Here is a 21,330-nt window from a genome sequence, read left to right as displayed (position 1 = left end):
TTTGATGGTTGCATTTAAATGAGTCTTTGCTGTTTGTTCAGTAACGTAAAATGCTGTGGCTGTTTGTAAACCAGCCGACAACAGAACTAGTGCGAGAAAAAGCACATCCAATACAGAAAAAAAGAGTAAAATGTTTGCACAAAGAAAAAAAAACATCAGCCAGACAGCTCAAAACAAAATTCCTGAATAATGGCAGAAGTTACAGTTAGAGTCTTTCAAGGTCAACAACATTTTGACTTGACATTCTTCCTCTTGGATGTCGTCTTTTAGATGCAGGTATCTGCACTCTGCCAGTTTGTCTTCACAAGAGTGTCCAGAGAAAGAAGTTGTCCAACTTCCATCTCCAAAACACCCAGGAAGAATCACGTTGATGAAAATGTTGTGAAAAGCAAGTGCCTTGTCACCCTCTGGTGGATGAAAAGTAGACTGCAGGAAGATACCCGTGTGGGTTCGCTTCCAAATATGGTCTCCTCCAATCATCCATGCCACAGCCATCATCAGTCTCCCCTCCAAAACCCTCTCAGGTGATCCTCCAGTTGTGTCTCGTCATTTCCCCCTATTCTTAGCTTCACCACAGGCGAGCTAGCTTTAGCATTAGCTTTAGCATTAGCCCACTCATCTTACCACTCGACCCTCCCATTCTCCGTTCTCTTAGCGTCAGTGGAGCTAGCATTAGCATTAGCCTGCGTCCGCTAACTGTACGGCGCAATCCATTACTTCCTGGTCTTCTCCTGCTTGAGCACGACGGGGCCGACGTTAACGGGGCAGCCCAGGCTCGTCGTGGACTCGGCCTCCCTCTCATTCAGACCGACCCCATCGGCGTCGCGGTCCTTCTCCCGGCTGTTCTGGCTGTTCTGACGGCTCTTCCTGGTGCCGGAATCCAGCCCGGTGCCCTCGAAGAGGCGAGCCATGAAGGCCAGGCCGTTGCGACGGATGTAGGACTTGCCGGCAAAGGTGTAGAGGATGGGGGTTGACACAGCTGCTGATGAACGCCAGGGCGGAGGTGACTGCACGAAAAGACTTCCAGATGTGCTCCAGCCTGGGGAGAGGAGAGGTGGGGGAGGGAGGGGGGGTGAGGAGAGGAGAGGTGGAAGGGGGGTGGGGGGGAGGAGAGGGGAGGGGGGGGAGGACAGGTGGAGGGGGGGGTGAGAAGAGATGGGGGGGAGGTGGGATTCAGGGAGGGAGGAGAAGAGGTGGAAGAGGGGGGGGGGAAGGGCAGGAGAGAGAGAGGAAGGGTGGAGGAGGTGGAACAAAGAGATTTGTGGGGTGGACAGTTGGAATTGAGGAGAGAGAGTAGGTGGAAAAGCATACCGTCAAGAAAACGAAAACAGGTGACATTTTGACAGTTGCCTGGGGATGATGTCATCATGAGTAGACGGCGAGGAGGGAAGGGAAGGACTCTACCTTAATTGTATATTGGAACCCTTTGGACAGAGAGCTGCAGCGACCTGTTCACGAGAAGATTTCGCAATGATGACATATTGAAACATGTACACTCACCCCCCCCGACACACACACACTCTTACACACACAAACTCACCCCCACACACACATGCCTCCCTCCCTCCCACAGTCACTGACATCCCTCCCTCCCCCCCCCCCCCCCCCCCCCCCCACACACACACACACACACACAAACCCCCCAAGCCTACACACACACACACACACAACGTACCTGTACCATGTTGATAAAGTGATACGGGAGCCAGAAGACGCAGAAGGTCACCACGATGGCCAGGATCAGCTTCTCGCTGCGAATCCGTCGGCGGAACCTGGTCTGTCTCATCTTACGCAGGATACAGATGTAGCTGCCTACAATCACGCTGTAGGGGACTACAAATCCCAGCACCAGCTCCAGGGTGTACTGCAGGACCACCTGTGTGAGGGGTAAAGCAGTTTCGAAAGTCCATACCCCAGGAGCCAGGAATATAAAAGGAAAGCTTCCCGCTGGATACTTCCCTCACACACAAACACACACACACTCACACACTCACACACTCACACACACACTCACACACTCGCACACACACTCACACATCCATATACCCCATATCCATATACCCCCACTCTTGTACATACTCGCCTACAACTCATTTCGACATGACCCCCCCCCCCCCCCCCCCCCAACTCACACACGTCACAATCCCCCAAACCCCTCACGAGAGCCACCCCTGCCCATCTTTCTCACCTGGCCCTGGTGGTCGTGGAAGGAGTCACACACAAAGCGGCTCTCATTCACTGTCTTCTGCTGCCTGAAGAGCATGGCCGGGACAGAGGCGGCCAGCACTAGGACCCAGACGACAAGCATCACCCGCAGTAATACCAGCCTCCGGCTGGCGAGGGCGATGACGTGCCTCGGCCACACCACAGCCACCAGCCTGTGGAGGCTCATGAGCATGATGAGCTGGATGGACGCGTACATGTTGGCCAAACACAGGTAGAACAGCACCTGGAGACGGAAGGGAGACACTTTCCAGATAATAAAATAAACAATCCTAAAAGCATTTGAAACGCCCAAGAGAGGACGACCGTGGTCTTGTGACCTGGATTTCTTCCTTTCCCTTCTTCTCATTTCCCCCCACCTTCCTCTCCTCCATTCCCTTCTCCTCCTCACCTCCTTTCCCATCTTCACCTCTCCTCCTTCACCATTCTCCCCTTCTCTCCTCCATTCCCTTTTCCTCCTCACCTCCTTTCCCCTCTCCACCTCTCCTCCTTCACCATTCTCCCCTTCTCTCCTCCATTCCCTTCTCCCCCCACCTTCCTCTCCTCCTTTCCCCCCCCCCCTCCCCCTCACCCCGTCTCCTACCTTGCACATGACGTTGCCGAACACCCAGCTCATCTTCACGAGGTAGATGATGAAGAAGGGGGTAAGCGCCATGAGGGAGCCGTCGGCCAGCGCCAGGTTGAGGATGAGGAGGGTGGTGACGGAGCGCTTGCGGGCGCGGGCCAGGATGCTCCAGATGATGAACAGGTTGCCGGGGACGCCCACGAGGAAGACCAGGGCCAGGATGATGAGCGCCCCCACCGTGGTGGAGGCCGTGTTGTCCACGATGCTCTCGTCCGTCGGGACCCCTGGGGTGGTGGCGTTGGGGAAGGGCCCGAAGAGGCGGGAGGGGGGGAAGGGGAAGGGGGACAGGGGAGGGTGGCGGGGGGGAGGAGGGAGGTGAGGGAGGTGTTGGAGGGGAGCGCGGAGAGGGGGAGGTGGTGGAAGCGTTATAGGACATGGTGGGCACCTGAGAGGAAGGGAGAGAGAGAGAGAGAGAGAGAGAGGGAGAAAGAGAGAGAGACAGAGACAGAGAGACAGAGAGAGAGAGAGAGAGAGAGAGAGAGAGAGAGAGAGAGAGAGATGAGAGAGAGAGAGAGAGGATGAGAGAGAGAGGAGAGAGAGAGAGGGGAGAGAGAGAGAGACAGAGACAGAGACAGAGAGAGAACGCGATAAAGATTGTGTCTGTGTGTATAAATGGTGTCTGTGGGTGTGTGTTTATTATGTAATGACCGTGTGTGTGTGAGTGGGTGTGTCAGGTGTTCTTGTTTGTTTGCGGTCTGGAGTTGGTGTTCACGAGTGTGTTTGTGTTTATAAGTAAACATTGAGATCCAAAAAATGGTTGGTTTGCGCTACTTTTTCTTCACCCACATACAGTACATTTACATTTATTCATTTAGCTTTTATCCAAAGCCACTTCCAAGAGAGAGTTTTACAAAAGTGCATTGGTCACTGATCATGACAACAAGTAGGGTAGTGCGGGTAGCCAAACTTGAAGCATACACTATCATCATATTGTGAAAACCAAATAACTAGCCAAGGCCAGAACCACAAGAGCATGTAGTTAAACAAGTTACAATTAAACAACATGAACCTCAAAAGTGCAAGAGTGTACCTGTAGAAAAAGCAAGCAACAATAACATATTTCACAGCTAGTAAAATCATTTTAAATCAGTTACAACTAACCAGCAAGAGCCACACGTCTCTTCAATAAGACCAAACACCAGTGACACCAAACTCTTGTGAATGCATTTCTAAATGTACCATTTCCCTGACACATTGATCTTGGCAGGGATTTCACTTCAACAACAGTAAGTAAGTGACATGTGTGGGAGTCTGTTGCAAGAGTAACAGGTTTTGACTGGAGGGGTGTGATTCCTGAAAGGCAGGACGAGACATGAGAGAAACAAGGTTAGCAGAGAGCGTGTCTAAACGTTGGTGGGTTTGAGAAATCGACCGTTCAAAAGCTAATAGTGTCTGTGTGGCTTTCGGTAGAGATTAAATAGAAATACCCCCCCCACAAAAGACCTTGATCAGAAAAATGTTTGCGTAGTTTCCCCCCTCCATGTCTCTCTCATACACACAATCAAATCACACACACACAGACACAGCGATACAAACACACAAGCATGCACAAATGCACAGATACACAGACTTGAATACTAACCGGACCGTTTGAATGTTTGAATAAGAGCTGTAATGATCAGTTATTACAGCTTACAGAGAGAGAGAGAGGAGAGAGAGAGAGATGAGAGAGAGAGAGAGAGAGAGAGAGAGAGGAGAGAGACGAGAGAGAGAGAGAGCTTAATTGGGTGTGGGTTACTAAGGGAGAACGGTATGAATGATGTAGAAAAGAAAGAAAGAGAGCAAACAGTGATAGATAGAGCCCTAAATCCAATGCAACCGGGGGTTTACAAGCAGTGACATTTCTCAAATAATCAGGAGAATGTCGTGAGTCTAAAACAAGTCAGGACCGATCTAAAGCAGAAAGTAAAACCTATCAGAGCATTTCATCAAGTCTGATTCTAATCTCTCCTAAAGTTGATTTGACTTGAACCTTACTCAGATGCAAAACACAAAACATTCACACCTCCAAAAAAGGGCACAGAAGCGTTGACAAGACGCATCACATCCTTCCATTAAAGATGATCCACCTGTGGTCTGTGCTATGAGAACGATCAGATAGCGCCGGACAGAGTGCTATCCATCACAACAGCAGTACAGCAGGACAGGGGTTAGTGTTTACGGTAGGCTCGGATGGGTTTCCAGATAGAGGAAAGCAGGAGAGAGAGGGACATGGAGGCAGAGATGAACCTGTACTCACCGGGGGGGAACATGATCCTGGATGGAGGGAGAGAGGTATCCAAAAGAAAGTGAGGAAGAAGTGCTAAAAAAGACGTCTGTCTGTCTCTCTCTCTCTGGATCTCTGGCTTCTTTTCTCTCTGCTATGGCTTTTCTCCACGTGTGGCTTCCATCTCTCTTCTTTCCTCCTCTCTCTCTCTCTTATCTCCCTCTACCTTTTCACTCTCCTCATCTTAAAACAATATCATCTCTTTGCTTTTTCAAGCAGCGTCTATCTCTCTCTCTCTCTCCCTCTCTCTCTCACTCTCTCTCTCTCTCTCTCTCCCTCTCTCTCTCTCTCTCTCTCTCTCTCTCTCTCTCTCTCTCCCTCCCTCCCTCTCTCTCTCTCATCTCTCTCCTCCTCTCTCTCTCTCTCTCTCTCTCTCTCTCTCTCTCTCTCTCTCCCTCTCTCTCTCTCTCTCTCTCCCTCTCTCTCTCTCTGTCTCTCTCCCCTCCCAGCTGTGTCATGCCTGTTGTGACATGTTGTGGAGAGAGAAAGGAAGGGGGTGTGTGTCTCCCTTGCAGGCTCTGGCCCACTTCTGGCCTGTCACTCAACGTGTCCACACCCAGCCTCATACCTGAGAGATGACAGTCCACTCAGGAGAGGGAGGAGTCTTTACATTAGCGTCCATTGTGATAAGTATGGCAAACAAACACACACACACACACACAAACACAGCCACACACATAGGAACACACACACACAACCACATGGGTACACATCACAAACTCAAGCTCAAACAGAGAGAAATACATTGAGTTGTAAGGGAGGGAAGAGGGGAATAAAGGAGAGAAGTGTATGGGGAGGGATGGAGGGGGAGTCTGGAGATGAAGCAACAGGAAGTGAGGGAGAGAGCTGAGTAATAAGATGAGACAAAAACAGAGACAGTGTTTTTACAACTAATTCTTATACAGTATATAAATAATGAAATATGTAGTTCAGCTTCTCGTGTCTTTATTCAGCTGTTCAGGTCCATTGTAACCAACTATAGTCATGAAATCTTAATAGTGAGTACAACATGATGTACCCTAACATTAGTACATGGTCATTCAAAATGTAATTTTACCAAGTTGCAAGAGAGGAAGTACACAATTTTATATTTTTCCCATCAGAGCTAAAATTCATTGCTTGCAAACAATATTTAATCCGTTATTAAGAACAAAAACGCAATGACTATAACTAACAGAAATAATCACCATGCTCAGAATGATGGTATGAAAGTGTCACTCCTTTACATTAGTCCTCTATTTGCTTGTCACGTCATTTAGGATAAAACCTTCAGTTAAATGAATAAAATGTAAATGTACTACATAAAACCGCTCTACAACAACTTAATAATCTTTGCACTGTCATTGATACCAGGACAAAATCCAAAATAGAGTGGCTGGGTGAAGGTGGTCTGGACTCTGAGGAAGAGGATCATAATTTCAGAGATGACACTGTAGAAGAACAGAGTACCTGCCCTGTGATCTAGGTACACTCCTACTCTGGAGGACTGAGGGCCTGGTACTGCAGTATCAACACTGTTATGTCTGAAAGTGTAACCACCACTAGAGCAGCGTAACACCCAGGACTTGTCATCGCTACCAAAGTAGGAGTTGTCGCCTGTCCTGCTGATGTCTTTATAGGAGACTGCTATGTGAACATCGTCACCTCTCCACTCCACCTCCCAGTAACAGCGTCCAGACAGAGCCTCTCTACACAGCACCTGACAGCACCTGGTGAACCTCTCTGGATGGTTAGGATATCGCTGCTGCCGACGCCTTATACATGTCACCTTCCTGTTCTCTTCAGACAGAGAGAGGAGTTTATGTGCTGTGTTTGGGTTCAGTGTCAGCTGACAGGAATCTGGGAGCAGAGCAGAGACCAGATCAGAGTTAATAACACGTCCATTCATGTGTCCCCATGTTAAAGCTGCTGTTGTTCTGGATCAGATTCATCATTCAACACGTGTCAGTCGAGAGAGACCTGGACACTTCAGAGACTCACATGATAAGAGGTCTGCTCTGGTCTTGGGCTCTAGAGGCAGGAACACTTCCACTGTGGAGACTGGAGACAGACACACGTGCACACATACAATACATATTCACACAAACACATAGACGTAAACACACACACAGATACAAAGAAAAACACACAGATATAGACACACATACACACATACACATACACAGTCACAAACAAACACAGAAAACACGTGTCAGTGGAGAGAGACCTGGACACTTCAGAGACTCACATTGTAAGAGGTCTGCTCTGGTCTTAGGCTTTGGAAGCAGGAACACAAACACATACACACATATACATATACAAACACACAATTTCATAAATAAGATTTAGCGATATGTGTTGCAGTCTGCAAAATTTGAAGATCCCATCAATTTTCAACCCTCCTTTCTAAGGCTTACATTGTATACAATTTTTACATCTGATTTTTATATCTGATCTGAGACTAGGATACTGAATAACCGCTAACCGGTTTAAACCAGTTTTTACACTGAATGGAAAAGAATCTGAGGACATGTACCTGGATGATAGTGCAGTATCAGAATGATCATTAACTCCAGGAACACCACCAAGATTGAGCTTGTTGTCAAAATGTAACCGTCTGGAGCTGGAGTTGGGGCAATTATTTTGATGTGTGACATTGTGGTTTATGGAAAATTCTCATAAGACTGGACCTTGTATTATCAGTGAAAATTCTGATGGTCATGACCACATGGAAGTCAATATCTCGAAGGTTATGTAGAAAGTATCGCAACTTGAACAAAGAAGCCATTAGAGGACATGGTTTGGCATGTGGACATGTACCTGGATTGTGTTGCAGTATCAGATAAATCACTAACGCCAGGAACACCCAGAGGATTGACCTCTTTGTTGTCACAATGTATCCATCTGGAGCTGGCTCTGGAGCTGGCTCTGGAGGTGGAGTTGGAGTTGGAGGTGGAGGTGGAGTTGGGGCTTCATGTTTCAGTCAATAGGAAACATATGTATGATTTATGAAATAAATCCAGAAATTAGAGTTAGTGAATAAATATATAAATAATTGTATATATGACAACAAATAAAATATACAGACCAGCACAAAACAACATTGTCATAATTTTGTAATCAATTATTTAAGATGAAAATATTACTCTCTGGATGATCTGGTGGTTGTGCAGTGTATTCTGGCTACCCCTTGGTTTCACACTTGGTGGTTTTAAGGGGTGTGTACCCCTACCCAGCCTTACCCCTCGATCAAAACAAGTATTAGGACAGCCCTTACTCTCATGTGAAGGCTTCAAACTAAGGAGTAGGGGTATGACAGAGAATTGGGATTCGGCCAATGTCTAAATCGTTGAGGATAATCTGATGTTTTTACAGACCTGCTGTGTTTACCAAACTCACCTGTGGTGGAGATGTTGGACCACTCTCTCTGGATCAGCTCCTCTAGTTTCTCTCTCAGCTCAGAGACCACCTCAGTCACATGTTTGAAGTACTGAACAGGAGGGACATAGTTTGTGGGGGGACTGGGGACATCTGAAGATACACTAGTACTGGAGAGAGACTGGTAGTTCTGGAGAGAGAGAGAGAGAGAGAGAGAGAGAGAGAGAGAGAGAGAGAGAGAGAGAGAGAGAGAGAGAGAGAGAGAGACAGAGAGAGAGAGAGAGACAGAGAGAGAGAGACACAGGTTAAGCAGAGTTCAATCTGAGCACACACAGTGGGTTCAAGCTGCCAGGGTAGTCTAGTTACCTGGAGGAAGAGGATGTTGTCCTCTGTGTGGGAGAGCTTCTCCAACTCAGCGTCTCTCCTCCTCACCTCAGCTATCTCCTGCTCCAGTCTCTCCAGCAGTCCTTCAGCCTGACTCACTGCTGCTCCCTGTTGGGCTGTGATCAGATAGTTCACCTCAAAGCGCCTTCTCATAATGGAATGGACCATATCAATGAAGATCGTCTCACTGAGCTTCTCTGCTGTCTGTCCAGAGAGCTGGAAATAGAGAAAGATAGAAGAGAGAGAGAGAGAGAGAGACAGAGAGGGTGAGACAGAGAGAAAAAAAAAGGTGAGACAAATAAACCCACCAGCACAGTAGCAGAGCTCCAGTAGTGGAGATCCTGATGCTGACCTTGAGAGACTCCACAGCCTGTTGGAGCTCCTTCAGCTCCTTCTCTCTCTGCTGGACTCTCTGCTGGACTTCCTGCTGACTCCGGACTAGCTTGTTCTGGAGAAAAACAAACAGACAACAACACAGTAGGAGTTACAGTACAGAACTCTGGTGGAAAGGACCTCTGTCAGAACACACTGAACACCTACACTGAACACAACTATAGGGGTTAGGGTTACTGAACTATAAAGGTTAGTATTACAGTCATGTACAGGTTTACATTTACATGTATTCATTTAGCAGACACTTTTATCCAAAGTGACTTCCAAGAGAGACTATGTAGTTAAACAGGTTACAATTAAAGAACATGAATTGCCATAAGTGCAAATGTACCTGTAGAAAAACAAGCAACAGTAAAAAAAAAATATATTTCACAGCTAGTCCAACAATTTAAATCAGGTACCACTAACCAACAAGAGCAACAAGTCTCTAAGCAAGAGTCATTGTGATCCTGGAGGAAACTAACATTGGGTCCAGCAAACCATTCCTAAGTACCGTTGTACTCTGTTACTCTGTTGTGATGGTAATTCACATCATTTATCCAAGCAACTGAGTAATTCAACTCTTCCTGGGTCTTTTTTCCTGAAATTAGTCAGTACTTGTGACATTTTAGATTTATATCTATAGTCTAAGTAGGAGTTCAATCAATTGACTCATCTAAGATTGTAACCACAGTCCAATTATTACACATTTGATAATCTAGGTTGTACATGTCATATATTGTTAAAGCAGTTATAGATGTATTATACTTTTAAAGATGTACACAAATAGGCTGTATTTCTTTGCATACTAAACTACCTACAGGAAAATTGTCCATATTTAAACACTTTCATGTTCTAAGTTAATGATTGTGTCACCATCTAGTAATCTGGTTTTACCTGTTTCTCCTGCCTTACAGCTTTGGCTGATACTATGTCATGGCCTTTATGTTCATCCATGGTACACAGCATGCAAATACATTGCTGGTCTGTCCGACAGAAGACCTCCAGCAGCTTGTCATGACTGGAGCAGATCATCTCCTGCAGTCCAGACGTGGCTTCCACCAGCTTGTGTTTTTTCAGTCCAGGGACCTGGTAGTGGGGCTGGAGGTGAGTCTGGCAGTAGGACACCACACAGACCAGACAGGACTTCAGGGCTCTCTGCTTCCTGGGCCCGGTGCAGAGGTCACAGGTCACCTCTCCTGGCCCAGCTGGACTGGTCAGCTCAGAGGGGGCGGCCTGGGCTCCTCCTGTCTCCTTCAGCTTCTCCACCACCTCAGCAATGATGTTGTTCCTCTTCAGAACAGGCCTCAGAGGGAAGCTCTGTCTGCACTGGGGGCAGCTGTTGACTCCTTTTTGCTCATTCTGGTCCCAGTAGCCCTCGATACAGCTGCTACAGTAGCTGTGGCCACAGGCGAGGGTGACAGGATTCTTTAAGAGGTCCAGACAGATAGAACAGCAGAACTGGTCCTGGTCCAGCACAACTCCCTGCTGGGCCATGCTGGAGTGGTAGTGATGATCTCTTTCTCACACACAGAAACACAAACAAAGATAAGTTTTGTTTCCTCAGAATAACTATTGTGGGAGGAGGGAGAAATTTCCTGGTTGTCATGGGGTGGAGTTTAGGAGGGGGTGGAGAAAAGAGAGAGAGTCGCTGAGACAGAGGCAAATTATATAACAGAGAGACAGGAGAAAAATAGACGTGTATTTATTCAACTCAGACAATGATAGGACTGTGTTTCTGTTCAGTGTGAAGAAAAGACAGGCTAGTTAGAAACAGGAAGTGTTAACACCACCTCCCTCTCACACAGACACACATTCCCTATTTCTCGTCATTGGCTTCAACTGTCTAAAACCAAGTCAGGAGCAGCATTGTACTGAGTGTATGTGTTTACGTGTATATTTATGCCCTGTTAGGAAAAAGAAGAGAAAAAAGAGAATCAATGAGACATAATGATGTTGTGAGATCAAGTAACTGGTTTCTCCTTCACTCCTCTCCTGCCTCCAAACACTCAAGAAACACCTCCTGACCCAGGATCTGTGCCTGATGAAGGGGTAAATGACTCCTGCAAAGGTCCAAAACATCTGCCTCCATTTCTGTATCCAGATCCCTCTCACATAAAGCCCCACAACATGGGAACAAGGGAAGGTTATTTAAAAACAGACATTCAGAAAGAAAAGGCACCTTGTGGGATGGAGTGGAACATTTTATGTTACTTGGGAATTATGACATCAAAGTCTAAGATTGGAACGTAGACTGCTGGTTTTCTGCCTGTCATAGACAATGATGAAGGAAAATGCACCATTTGTTGTTGTGTGATTTTAGTTTATTTCACCAGCGCATCTTTAAAAAAAAAACATACATCTTGGAAAAAGGGACAAACAAATAGGTAGGTAAATGATTCTATTTTATATGAAGTTTGTTAAACAATTATTTAAAACGTTTTTAAAAATAAATTCTACTCGAGTATAATAAATGTGACATCATAAGATCAATTGTAAGGGTCATTCTAGCAACACAGAGAATTAACTCACAGTTAACATTAGTGGAAAATGTAGACTAAATATAACATTTGTTGAATTTGTGGTCATTTTGCAAATACCGTCCAGTTAACATGAACTTGTTCAATATGTTGTTCATCAGCTCCATCTGAATTATTCCAACATTGTTGATCCATCATTCAGAGGTAAATGGTTTATGTATACATTGACATATACATCCACTGAAAAAATACATAAAACCTTGGGTAAAAAAGTATTAATAACCATAAAATATGTGAAAGTGTGTCATGTTGATGTTATACTTTAACACAGTAACATATTAAGCACTCACACAGCTTGAAGATGTGTATTAAAAGTTATGAATTACTACCTCAGATTCCTGAAGAGTCATGGCTGATCCTTCAGAAAGCTTCCGGAATATTTCTGTCGAAAGAGTTCCATTAATTACAGTTTATTCCGTAGTTCGAGAATATAGAAAAATCACTATCAACCTGAATGGGCCCTCAAATGGACGTGTCTATATGTGGTGTTGTTGTGGACGTACTGGCCATGCAGTCCAGGCGAAGGACCAGGCTTATGAAGCTTTCCAGGGACATGTTTCCAGACGAGCCGCCATAGCGTACAGCCATCAGGTTCAGCATGCCATCACTGACCGTCATTCCTTAAAACAGAAATATAGACCTTGGTTAAAAGTATATCATTAGAGCCTCACAATTTACTTTCTGACCGTTTTAGTCTCAAAACATAGTGAAGAAGTTAAGGTATGGATAAATTACTTGGAATATTGAGCAAATGTACCTGAAGCCATGATTGCATTTCTCAGTTCACTCAATGATAAAGTTCCAGTGAGGGAGACATCCATTGCAAAGAAGATGTCCTTTAGGACAATTAGATACAAGAACATTCAGGTCAAATATTCTTAATAAAAATACAATGTTTTAAGGGGAAACCATCAAGGAACTACTGGTATTTCTAGCCCTTAAGACAGAAGTATAGAATGGAAAGAATGGCAGATTAAAAATAAATGTATCCATTACTACCTGGAACATGGTCACTTTCCTCAACAGATGGAGGAATTCTGCACTGTTCAGTTTTCCAGTGATGGATGTCTTAAGTAATTTTAAGGTTATCTTTAATTAATGGCATGCACAATTTCATTTCATGAAGTATACTGGGTTTGAAGCCTTCCTTAATATGACCGTATAATAGTGTCTGTTGCACATGCAAGTAGGATACATCCATCAGAGCAACCATGCTTCGACAGGAATCTAGGCTGAAGCCACCATTGTTTGTTTGTCCTACATGGAAGAAAAGGATAAAAGAAAACCTAATCATGTAAATATGACAGAACTCAAGATTTCTGTACTGTACATGCATTATAATGATTTTTGTTGAAAGATATTCTCATTGTATGCTCCGCCCACATGGAACTAGATTTTGGGATTTGGAGATTTTCTATCATTCCCTAATCACCTAGAAACGTATTAAGAAATGGTTGACAGCCATTGGCCGGGTTTCCCAGACTCGTTAAGAAGCTCTTAACGCTAAAATCTTCTTAAGAACATTCTAAGAGCGTTCTAGAACGCCCTTAGAATGTTCTTAAGATGCTCTTAGCGTTAAGAGCTTCTTAACAAATATGGGAAACCCGGCCATTGACAGTACATACCCTTAAGAACATTGTCGTTCAAAATCTTTTGCAGCAACTCAGCATCCACTTCTTCATACTTCTCAGAAAAAATAAAATAAAAATGTAAACCTTTTTTACATTAAATTGTGTTAGTCATGTTGTATAATTTTTTTTTCAAATTGCTTCAAGTTAAACTCTAAAGGACAAAACGAATTTTCAAGAAACTAGATCTACTTACTTTATAACAAAGCTATCATATGACTGTATGTTTATTATGTACCTCTGTTCATACAAGACACATTTCTGGTGTGGTAAACTGTCAGTAATCTTGTAATTCTACAACCTTGTCAGAGTATTGGCGAAAAAGCATTTTCTTGTTTTTATTGTCTTCACAGTTTTCATTTTCCATCGGTTTGGGCTGCAAAGGATGAATGTATTTAGCAAAGGATGCATGTACATATTTTGAATTGCAGTTGAAATTCTTATAAGGAAATTTTATCTATTTTGTTGTCATTAATACCCTCAATGTGTTATTAGTAACACATTATTTCAAATTCTGATTATTTAAACCATTCAGGGTGTTCAACTATGCCATAGGTTGTGATGTAGTCATACCATGCCCTCTCATGGTTTCTCTGTTCAAGTTGCAATACTTTCTACATACCTTCGTGACTTCCATGTGGTTATGACCATCAGAATTTTCACTGAGAAAACAAGGTCCAGTCTTGTGAGAATTTTCCATAAATCACAATGTTACAGTCATAACATCATTCCTCTTTTTAGTAACAAATTTTACATTTGACCAAATTTTTGTTTTGCCAAAGCACAAAATGGAGTTGTGCTTACTGGATGTTGGTCTCTGTCTTGGAAAGGATGGACAAGATGAAGGAAGCTGTTTCGTTCGGCTTGAAAGTGGATGGCACGATCAGATATTCACCAGGCTTTAGACGGAACAGCCCCATGACTTCACGAGCATTTAGATAATTCTTGGATTGAGCCACAGGTGCATTGGTGGCAAAGAAAGATGCTGGGAACTTTCCTTCTCGACGCTTGTACTATGGAAATAGGTAAAAGTGTGTATCATATGCAGCCCATACGTTTTTACTGGCCCGTGTAAGTCTACTGCTACTGTATCAGTTTCTCTCATCTAGGTATATTTTTACTGTACAGCCTGTTGCCGAGATGTGGTTACTTTGCCTGTAGCAGGTATTTAGAGATCCTTCCATGCTTCTTACCACCACAATACTATTACTACTACTACTAATACTAATACAAATAAAACTGTTCAACTGTTAGAACTGTTAGAACTGTTAGAACTGTTAGAACTGTTAGAACTTCTGATCCTTGATCTTTTACTGTATTTTCGAAAATGTACACATTGTATTTCGTGTAAATAGTTAGTATTATTATAGTATTATTAAATTATATAGTTTATAATGGTAACTTACATGTTCAGGCACCTAAAATTAAATACAAGAAAAATGTTTTTATTTTAGTAAAAATAATGCCACCATGAGATGTGAAAATCTGGTTCACACAGACCTCAAAAATGGAGAATCCAATGTGGAGGGTTTTAACCAGGCGTCTGTTTGGCTTGTCAGGCTTTTGCATCAGAGAGACATTGTTTCTCAGCACAATCCTCATCCAGACCTTCAATCTTTAACCGATACTGAGGGTTTGTCCAGAAACTGCCTGAAATGCAAAATGTCAGTCAATAGTATTTTTCAGACCATTCCAGATTTTGGATTAATCTTTGTATTAACAGTGGAGTGAAAAATTAATTTAGCAAGTACATTTATTTTAAATAGCAAAAATCGAAATATTTTTAAAGGGGGATATCATTATAATACACACCTCGATAATTCAAGCATCCACCAGCAGTAGTTCCAGCAAGCCATCTGCCATCATGGACAGAACACCCCCAGTGACATGATGCATTTCCATCAAGGAAGTCAGTGTACAGAGAGCAGATATCCAAATCTGAGTAGTTGCTGCAGAAATCCTCAATTGTCATCCTATTAGACAATTGAAAGACTGGTTTGCAGCAGCATAATGATATCCTAAAACTAAAACTATTTAATTCACCAGCAAAGTTGAGTTTGTCAGTAATGCTTCCTTCTCTGCTATAGATGTGTTGTTCTCATTTTATTCAATTCCATCAAAAAATAAGTGCCCTGCTTGTACAATGTTTCAATAACCCAACATTCATGTTTATACATTTAATAACAACATTAAACAGTAAACCATTAATTGCATGTAAAGCTTAAATTAGCCAGAAAATTAAAATATATCTTAGAACCATTACAAGCTATAACATTTTATAAAGATAGCACTGGCTATGAATTAACTCATTTAATTAGTCCAAACCTGCACTATGAATGTGTTGCATGTCTTCTTTGTAGACAGTGCATGGGTTTCTGTGCTTACCAGAATTCTCCGTCATCCCTTACTGATAGACATTTCAGACGATCCTCAGGACTCACAGTTTGCCACAAAGGGGACCTAAAAACCATAAACTGGTCATTTGAACAGGCTGAATGGAGTAAGGCAGAGGAAGTCTGTCTACTGCTGTGGAGTAAGGCAGAGGAAGTCTGTCTGCAGCTCTGCAGTAAGACAGAGGAAGTCTGTCTGCAGCTCTGCAGTAAGACAGAGGAAGTCTGTCTACAGCTGTGGAGTAAGGCAGAGGAATTCTGTCTATAGCTGTGGAGTAAGGCAGAGGAAGTCTGTCTACAGCTGTGGAGTAAGGCATAGGAAGTTTGTCTATAGCACTGGAAACAAATTAAGAGACCACTTTTTCTTTCCTTCCAAGAAAAGTCAATAAGGACAATTTTGAGTGAGGAACAGAAGGGTACAATTTGGCCTCTTAAATTGTTTCCTTCTGTTCCTCAAAATTGTCCTTATCTACTTTATCAAGGACTTATGAATGAATATAATGGGTGTGTAGGTGTACTGCTAGTTGCAATAGTCATTTCCTATTAAACATAATTGTTCCAACAGTATTTTTTCAAAAATGACAACAAAATACCGGTAGGTGGTGCAAAAAACATGTAAATTTTGTTTTTTTACTTGTCGCTCCACTCCCCGTTCCATTCCACCCTGCCCCAGGGGTTCCACAGACGCACCAGCTTCACTGGTCTTCCATTTCTCGTGAGCTGAGGAGTTTAAATGAGACCAGTGTTTAGTAGTTTAGTAATAGTTTAAGTTGGACAGGTTTTCGTATCATTTGCAGGTCTGTCTAGTAAGAGAAATAGGTGCCCATGTACCAGCATTACTTTTGTCTAAACAGTTTTTTTAGGACCCTAATAGTTTCTATTTAAGAATTGTTTATGTTGCCAAGGGAACCTTTTTCTCTTGCTAGACTTAATAGAAAATGTATTAATGCATATTTAAATAATTTGGTCAAATTATAGTTGTTGTGCAATATATCACAGTGTGGAATACATTCGAACCTACATACATCTTGGTTTGGAGATGCACATCTGACATGAGATAAGATGGACTTTACTGTCCTGAAATGAATTTGTCTTGGATACATACAGTACAGTATCTGTTGTTTAAATATATACTGCTCTGGAAAAAAATTGAGACAACTTTTTATTTCCTTTTTAAAAAGGTTGATAAGGACAACTGCAAATTTGCCCTTTCTGTTCCTCACTCAAACATTGTAATTATCAACTTTTTTTTTTATGGAAAGAAAAAGGTGCAGTGGTCTCAATCTTTTCCAGAGTTATATACAATCCATGAATCAGTTGTGCTATGCTGATAACTTCCCAGACATATACATACATAAGGTATACATATAAAGTTTTGATACTCCAGCTGTCAATAAAGACTGTGAGATAAATCTAAGAATGCCATACGGGAGTCAGGTGGCTGAGCGGTTAGGGAATTGGGCTAGTAATCTGAGGGTTGCCAGTTTGAATCCTGGCCGTGTCAAATGACGTTGTGTCCTTGGGCAAGGCACTTCACCCTACTTGCCTTGGGGGAATGTCCCTGTACTTGCTGTAAGTCGCTATGGATAAGAGTATCTGCTAAATTACTAAATGTAAATGTATTTCATACATGAATGTTATCAGGTAGCTGCCTTTATCATCCATTCAGATCATACTGTACCTCAATGACACCTGTAACAGAGTAGGCATGGCCCTTCACTAATCCGTTCTCTGCGATGGTGTTGGCTGATGTTTCCTACAGTGTAAAACAAGCATCAAAACTGATTGAAAAAATTGAACAATGTTATTTATGACACACAGCAAACCTCTGTATACATTTGTGCAAAAAAGACCAACCACTGTTTCGTCAGTGTGTCTTCACAGTTGCTGTATCCAAGTGTCTCCATGAGGTTGTTTTACACTCACCCCTTGAGGTGTACCACACCCCATCAGAGATTTTGATTGGGCAGCTCTAGACATTAGATCCCATAGGTTAGGGGGGCCTTCTGCAAGCTGGACACACAAGTGGATCCCGCCAGTAAAATCCACCAAAGCCTCTGAGGGCGTCCCTGCATTCATGTCTGCATAGGAACCACAAACTCTGGCAAAAGAGTAAATTCATTATGACCTATGAAACCAATGCAACCGTTTTGTTATCCAAAAGACTTTGTTAAATGACTAAAATGCTTGTTTACATACTTGGCGTAGGCCTTCTCCATCAAAGCAGGCCAGAACTCATTAGGAGTTTTGGAATGGACAAAAATGAGTCTGCCATCAACTGTCGGTAGCTTGTCATCAATCAAAACATCTTCCCACTTTCCGAACCTCCAGAACTAAAAGATAGGAGAGAACATTCATTTTAAGATGTTATTTTCATCAGGGTCCCCAAAAATATTGGAAGACCCAAATGGTTATGCAACAGCCACTGAGCCAAATTATTTGGATGCAGATTAAAGAGAAATCCGCAAGGAAATTCTTGAAGAACCGTACACAACTTACCCGCTGTTGATAAGTGCCACAGTATAGAATCATGCATATCTAGTGCTATAAATGACAACGACATGATTTCTATTCAGTACTTTTATTCTTGTTAAAATATTATTGGACTTTACCCTGAAACGGAATATTCCGCAATATTCTTCTTGAAACGATTGATTGAGAGGCATGACTTGTTCCAGGATATGCTTTTGGAATGTCAGTGCCCCAATGGAGGCAAGGAACCAGCAGTTACCTAAACAAGGACAAGGAATGAGTGAGTAGGTACAACATATTGCATTGTGTTTGTGATGTGAATGTATTTGGAAAGAACAGTCCCATCCACCTACCAACTATGCCTTGCCCAAAATCAAATCTTGAAATTCCATCAACAATAAAAGACGGATTCTGAGCAATTTTCTGAAAGTGAGGAATGGATAATTGAGACTCAGATATCATGCCCTTCACAAACAATGAGAGTCATAGCCTACGATTATTTTTGGGGATGTTGTGATATGTACCGGCCCAAGTCAAGGTCAAATAACTTACATGTGGCCTCAGCCACTGCACTCTTCCCATGTCGGAGGGCGACAGTAGTTCTTCGCCAATTGAATTATGGTCTGGAGGAAACATGTCATCGACAAAGCGAACCTCCCGAGCGACACAGTACTGCTTCATCTGCTCAAAGTTTTGGTCGAAGAATTTCAGGGGGTTGTCAAGGCTACCACGGCCATCTTTCTTGTGACGCTCTTTCATGATATTTAGACACGCGCCAGGAGGAGGCATTGTTGCAGAAAGTTCTCTGTGCAAGGAGGGGAACAATAAAATGTGTTAAATAGATGAATACACTCATTTAAAGTACTAATACGGTATATAAACTATGAGCATGATTTAAAGGTTTGCACCGGCACTGCAGTCAATGTCTATAGCAAATAATACTCAATTAACACAATCTCTGCCTCGAAGACTACTTAAACAAATTACACCAAAATGTACGATTATCTTATCAGGTTGGTTGAACTCTCTTTTTCAATGATTCTGGTTTTAAATTTTCTGCAAAAAGAAATTGTTTAAAGGTACAATAGATATGTTTTTGAGTAAGATGATCGGCTCAGTAAAGGCGAACAGACTTTAACGTCTATACTATTTCTTTATGTAACATTTTTTAAAAAGCAGGGAAAACGTGCTATCCTAAAGAAATATAACTTCAGATTATTTTATTTTTTTTATCTCCTTTGTTATGTAAGTGACTATTTCTTTGCTGTATTTAAGTGAGGGCCAACAGATTCTAGTTCAAGTTCAAGTCTTTTATTGTCAGATGCACAGAACAGCACAAGGTCAGACTGGACGCTGAAATTCTTAAGACAAGACAACGCAAGCACCTGGCATAACATAACATATAATACACAGAACATAAATTACATCTATGCTAAGCTTAAATATGTAAACCTCCTAAATATACAGATAACTATAAATAACACAATATACTAAACCCTAAATACACTTAATAACCTATTGCTAACCCTATAAACCTATTCTAAACTAAGTGATGTACAGTGAAGTACAATAGTGCAATATTACTGATAGTGACGTGTTACTATCAGTTTAAAAGTTTAAAAAGGTTTAAAAAATTATTTTTTAAAGGTTGGAACAACATTTTCACCCAATTATTCTCCAAATGAGCGTTTGCAACAAATCAGAAAATATTTGGTTTTCGTTTTCAACTCAAACTGCAATCATTCCTTTCTAAAGATATCGCAGTGATTGCAAGCAATATCTTTGCAATTTGCAACTTTGCAGATGAAAATGGGCAAAGTTGCAATTTGTAACTGCCTGCAATTTCCCTCTGGCATCAATAAAGTACTATTGTACTGCCAACTTTAAATCATGAGAAATATCTTACCCCAGATGCTTTGGAGAATAAGAATAGATAGAACTCCAGTCTTCAGCCAAAACGAGAGAGATTGTCTGCTGCTTGTGTATGTATAGTTTACCGTACAGCGCCTGAGGTGGTTCATGTGACGTCAGGCTGACTGATTCTAGTGCACATGGAGCTAATTTGCATATGAGCAACGTGTAGAAGATGCAATAGGCAACCTTTTACTTAGTACTGCAGCATTTAGAACAGCCCAAAACATTCTCAAAAATAGCTTTCTATTGATTTCTCCACTGCTTTTAATATTCAGCCACACATTTTTTGTTTTTCGGAAGGGCTGATGTCATTTACTGGGTCACCTCAATGATGTGTCCTCTACCTGCTCATTTCAAATGCACTGACCATCCCCTTGAAGGGGGAGTTTGAGCTATTGCCTTGAGGAAGAAGGTATACAGTTTCCACCCACAGAACAAAAAGACTTGGGGACTATTTAGTTTGTTTTGCTATTGGGAGGCTCAATTTGCACCAAGTATTCATTGACGGAACTTATTTCTGGGTTTCAACATGAAGTGATCCTTGTACTGTATTGTATTGTGCTGGTGTCTCTGTGTGGTGTCAGGTGTGCTGTTTATGATTTATGATGGATTGAATGTGTTTTAATACTCATATAAAAACACATTTCCCCAGGATAAATAAAACTGACTTGACTTGCATTGAAACAAATTTGCATATATCAAGTTTCATGGCAGGAATCACTTCAACAACACGCCACGAGCCTTGACTTGAGGGATGCAGAGCTGCCAAGCTGTGGTGAAGCTTGCGAAAGCTCGCCCCTCGCACCAAATCTCACGCCAAGGTTTTGGAAAAAGTTGGCAAACCCTGGGGATGTGTTTTCTGAAATGCAGAATCAACCATCTAGAAGTTCAAAATCTAAAAGACTAAATGTATAAGATCATCTCAGCACTGTCGCCTGACCGAGCAAGAGAAATCCCAAGCCTTGTGATCCAGGTTAGCCCTCCATATATTACAGTGTGATAATGTGAGCAAAGTGTGAGACTACAAGGACAAGCCAGAGCTGAGCAGAGGGTCTCAGCCACCTCCCTGAAATGAGTCTCTGCAGGTTGGGATGTCTGGACTACAAGCAGGACCGGCACTGCCGGTCGAGCAACTCTCATCTGTTAAGATTTTATCAGA

The 21,330-nt window shown here is 42.6% G+C and overlaps 4 protein-coding genes across 6 annotated transcripts in view; all 4 read right to left on the bottom strand.

Moving 5' to 3' along the window:
- LOC124489102 (protein mono-ADP-ribosyltransferase PARP15-like) overlaps positions 1–16,460 on the bottom strand; it is a 17,905-nt gene extending 1,445 nt beyond the window's left edge. The window contains exons 1-2 of the mRNA XM_047051756.1: positions 16,449–16,460; positions 10,013–10,018 (exon numbers count right to left, since the gene is read on the bottom strand). The gene's annotated coding sequence lies outside the window, so the exon portion shown is untranslated. The remainder of the gene's footprint in view (positions 1–10,012; positions 10,019–16,448) is intronic.
- LOC124489056 (leukotriene B4 receptor 1-like) lies at positions 7–5,297 on the bottom strand. The gene is given in 7 exon segments (XM_047051685.1): positions 7–968; positions 970–1,039; positions 1,405–1,448; positions 1,676–1,876; positions 2,189–2,449; positions 2,807–3,233; positions 5,281–5,297. Coding segments are annotated over 7 exon segments (1,275 nt in total). The 3' UTR covers positions 7–713.
- Positions 6,036–10,794, bottom strand: LOC124489078 (E3 ubiquitin-protein ligase TRIM16-like). Of its 3 annotated transcripts, XM_047051712.1 has the most exons (8): positions 10,125–10,794; positions 9,208–9,303; positions 8,838–9,071; positions 8,493–8,661; positions 7,914–8,063; positions 7,630–7,716; positions 7,095–7,154; positions 6,036–6,953 (listed from the first exon to the last, which is right to left on the bottom strand). In XM_047051712.1, the coding sequence occupies exons 1-8, from the start codon at positions 10,722–10,724 to the stop codon at positions 6,427–6,429; spliced, it is 1,923 nt and encodes a 640-aa protein (XP_046907668.1). In that variant the 5' UTR covers positions 10,725–10,794; the 3' UTR covers positions 6,036–6,426. The 3 variants fall into 3 exon arrangements, with proteins under 3 accessions (XP_046907668.1, XP_046907669.1, XP_046907670.1); XM_047051713.1 differs by lacking the exon at positions 7,630–7,716; XM_047051714.1 differs by lacking the exons at positions 7,630–7,716; positions 7,914–8,063.
- Positions 11,545–20,266, bottom strand: LOC124489076 (calpain-8-like). Its single transcript, XM_047051710.1, is given in 23 exon segments — positions 11,545–11,947; positions 12,097–12,149; positions 12,271–12,387; positions 12,525–12,603; positions 12,767–12,835; positions 12,963–13,024; positions 13,393–13,450; positions 13,697–13,771; positions 14,018–14,057; positions 14,200–14,408; positions 14,802–14,813; positions 14,896–14,974; positions 14,976–15,045; positions 15,208–15,368; positions 15,781–15,855; positions 16,420–16,505; positions 17,467–17,541; positions 17,712–17,886; positions 17,985–18,118; positions 18,398–18,516; positions 18,611–18,680; positions 18,810–19,062; positions 20,164–20,266. Coding segments are annotated over 22 exon segments (2,082 nt in total). The 5' UTR covers positions 19,047–19,062; positions 20,164–20,266; the 3' UTR covers positions 11,545–11,920.
- Positions 20,267–21,330: the final 1,064 nt, after the last annotated feature.

Source organism: Hypomesus transpacificus, unplaced genomic scaffold (genome assembly GCF_021917145.1).
Source record: "Hypomesus transpacificus isolate Combined female unplaced genomic scaffold, fHypTra1 scaffold_170, whole genome shotgun sequence".
Taxonomy (NCBI): domain Eukaryota; kingdom Metazoa; phylum Chordata; class Actinopteri; order Osmeriformes; family Osmeridae; genus Hypomesus; species Hypomesus transpacificus.
The sequence above is the reverse complement of the archived record's forward strand: the minus strand, read 5'-3'. Positions and strand labels throughout refer to the sequence as shown.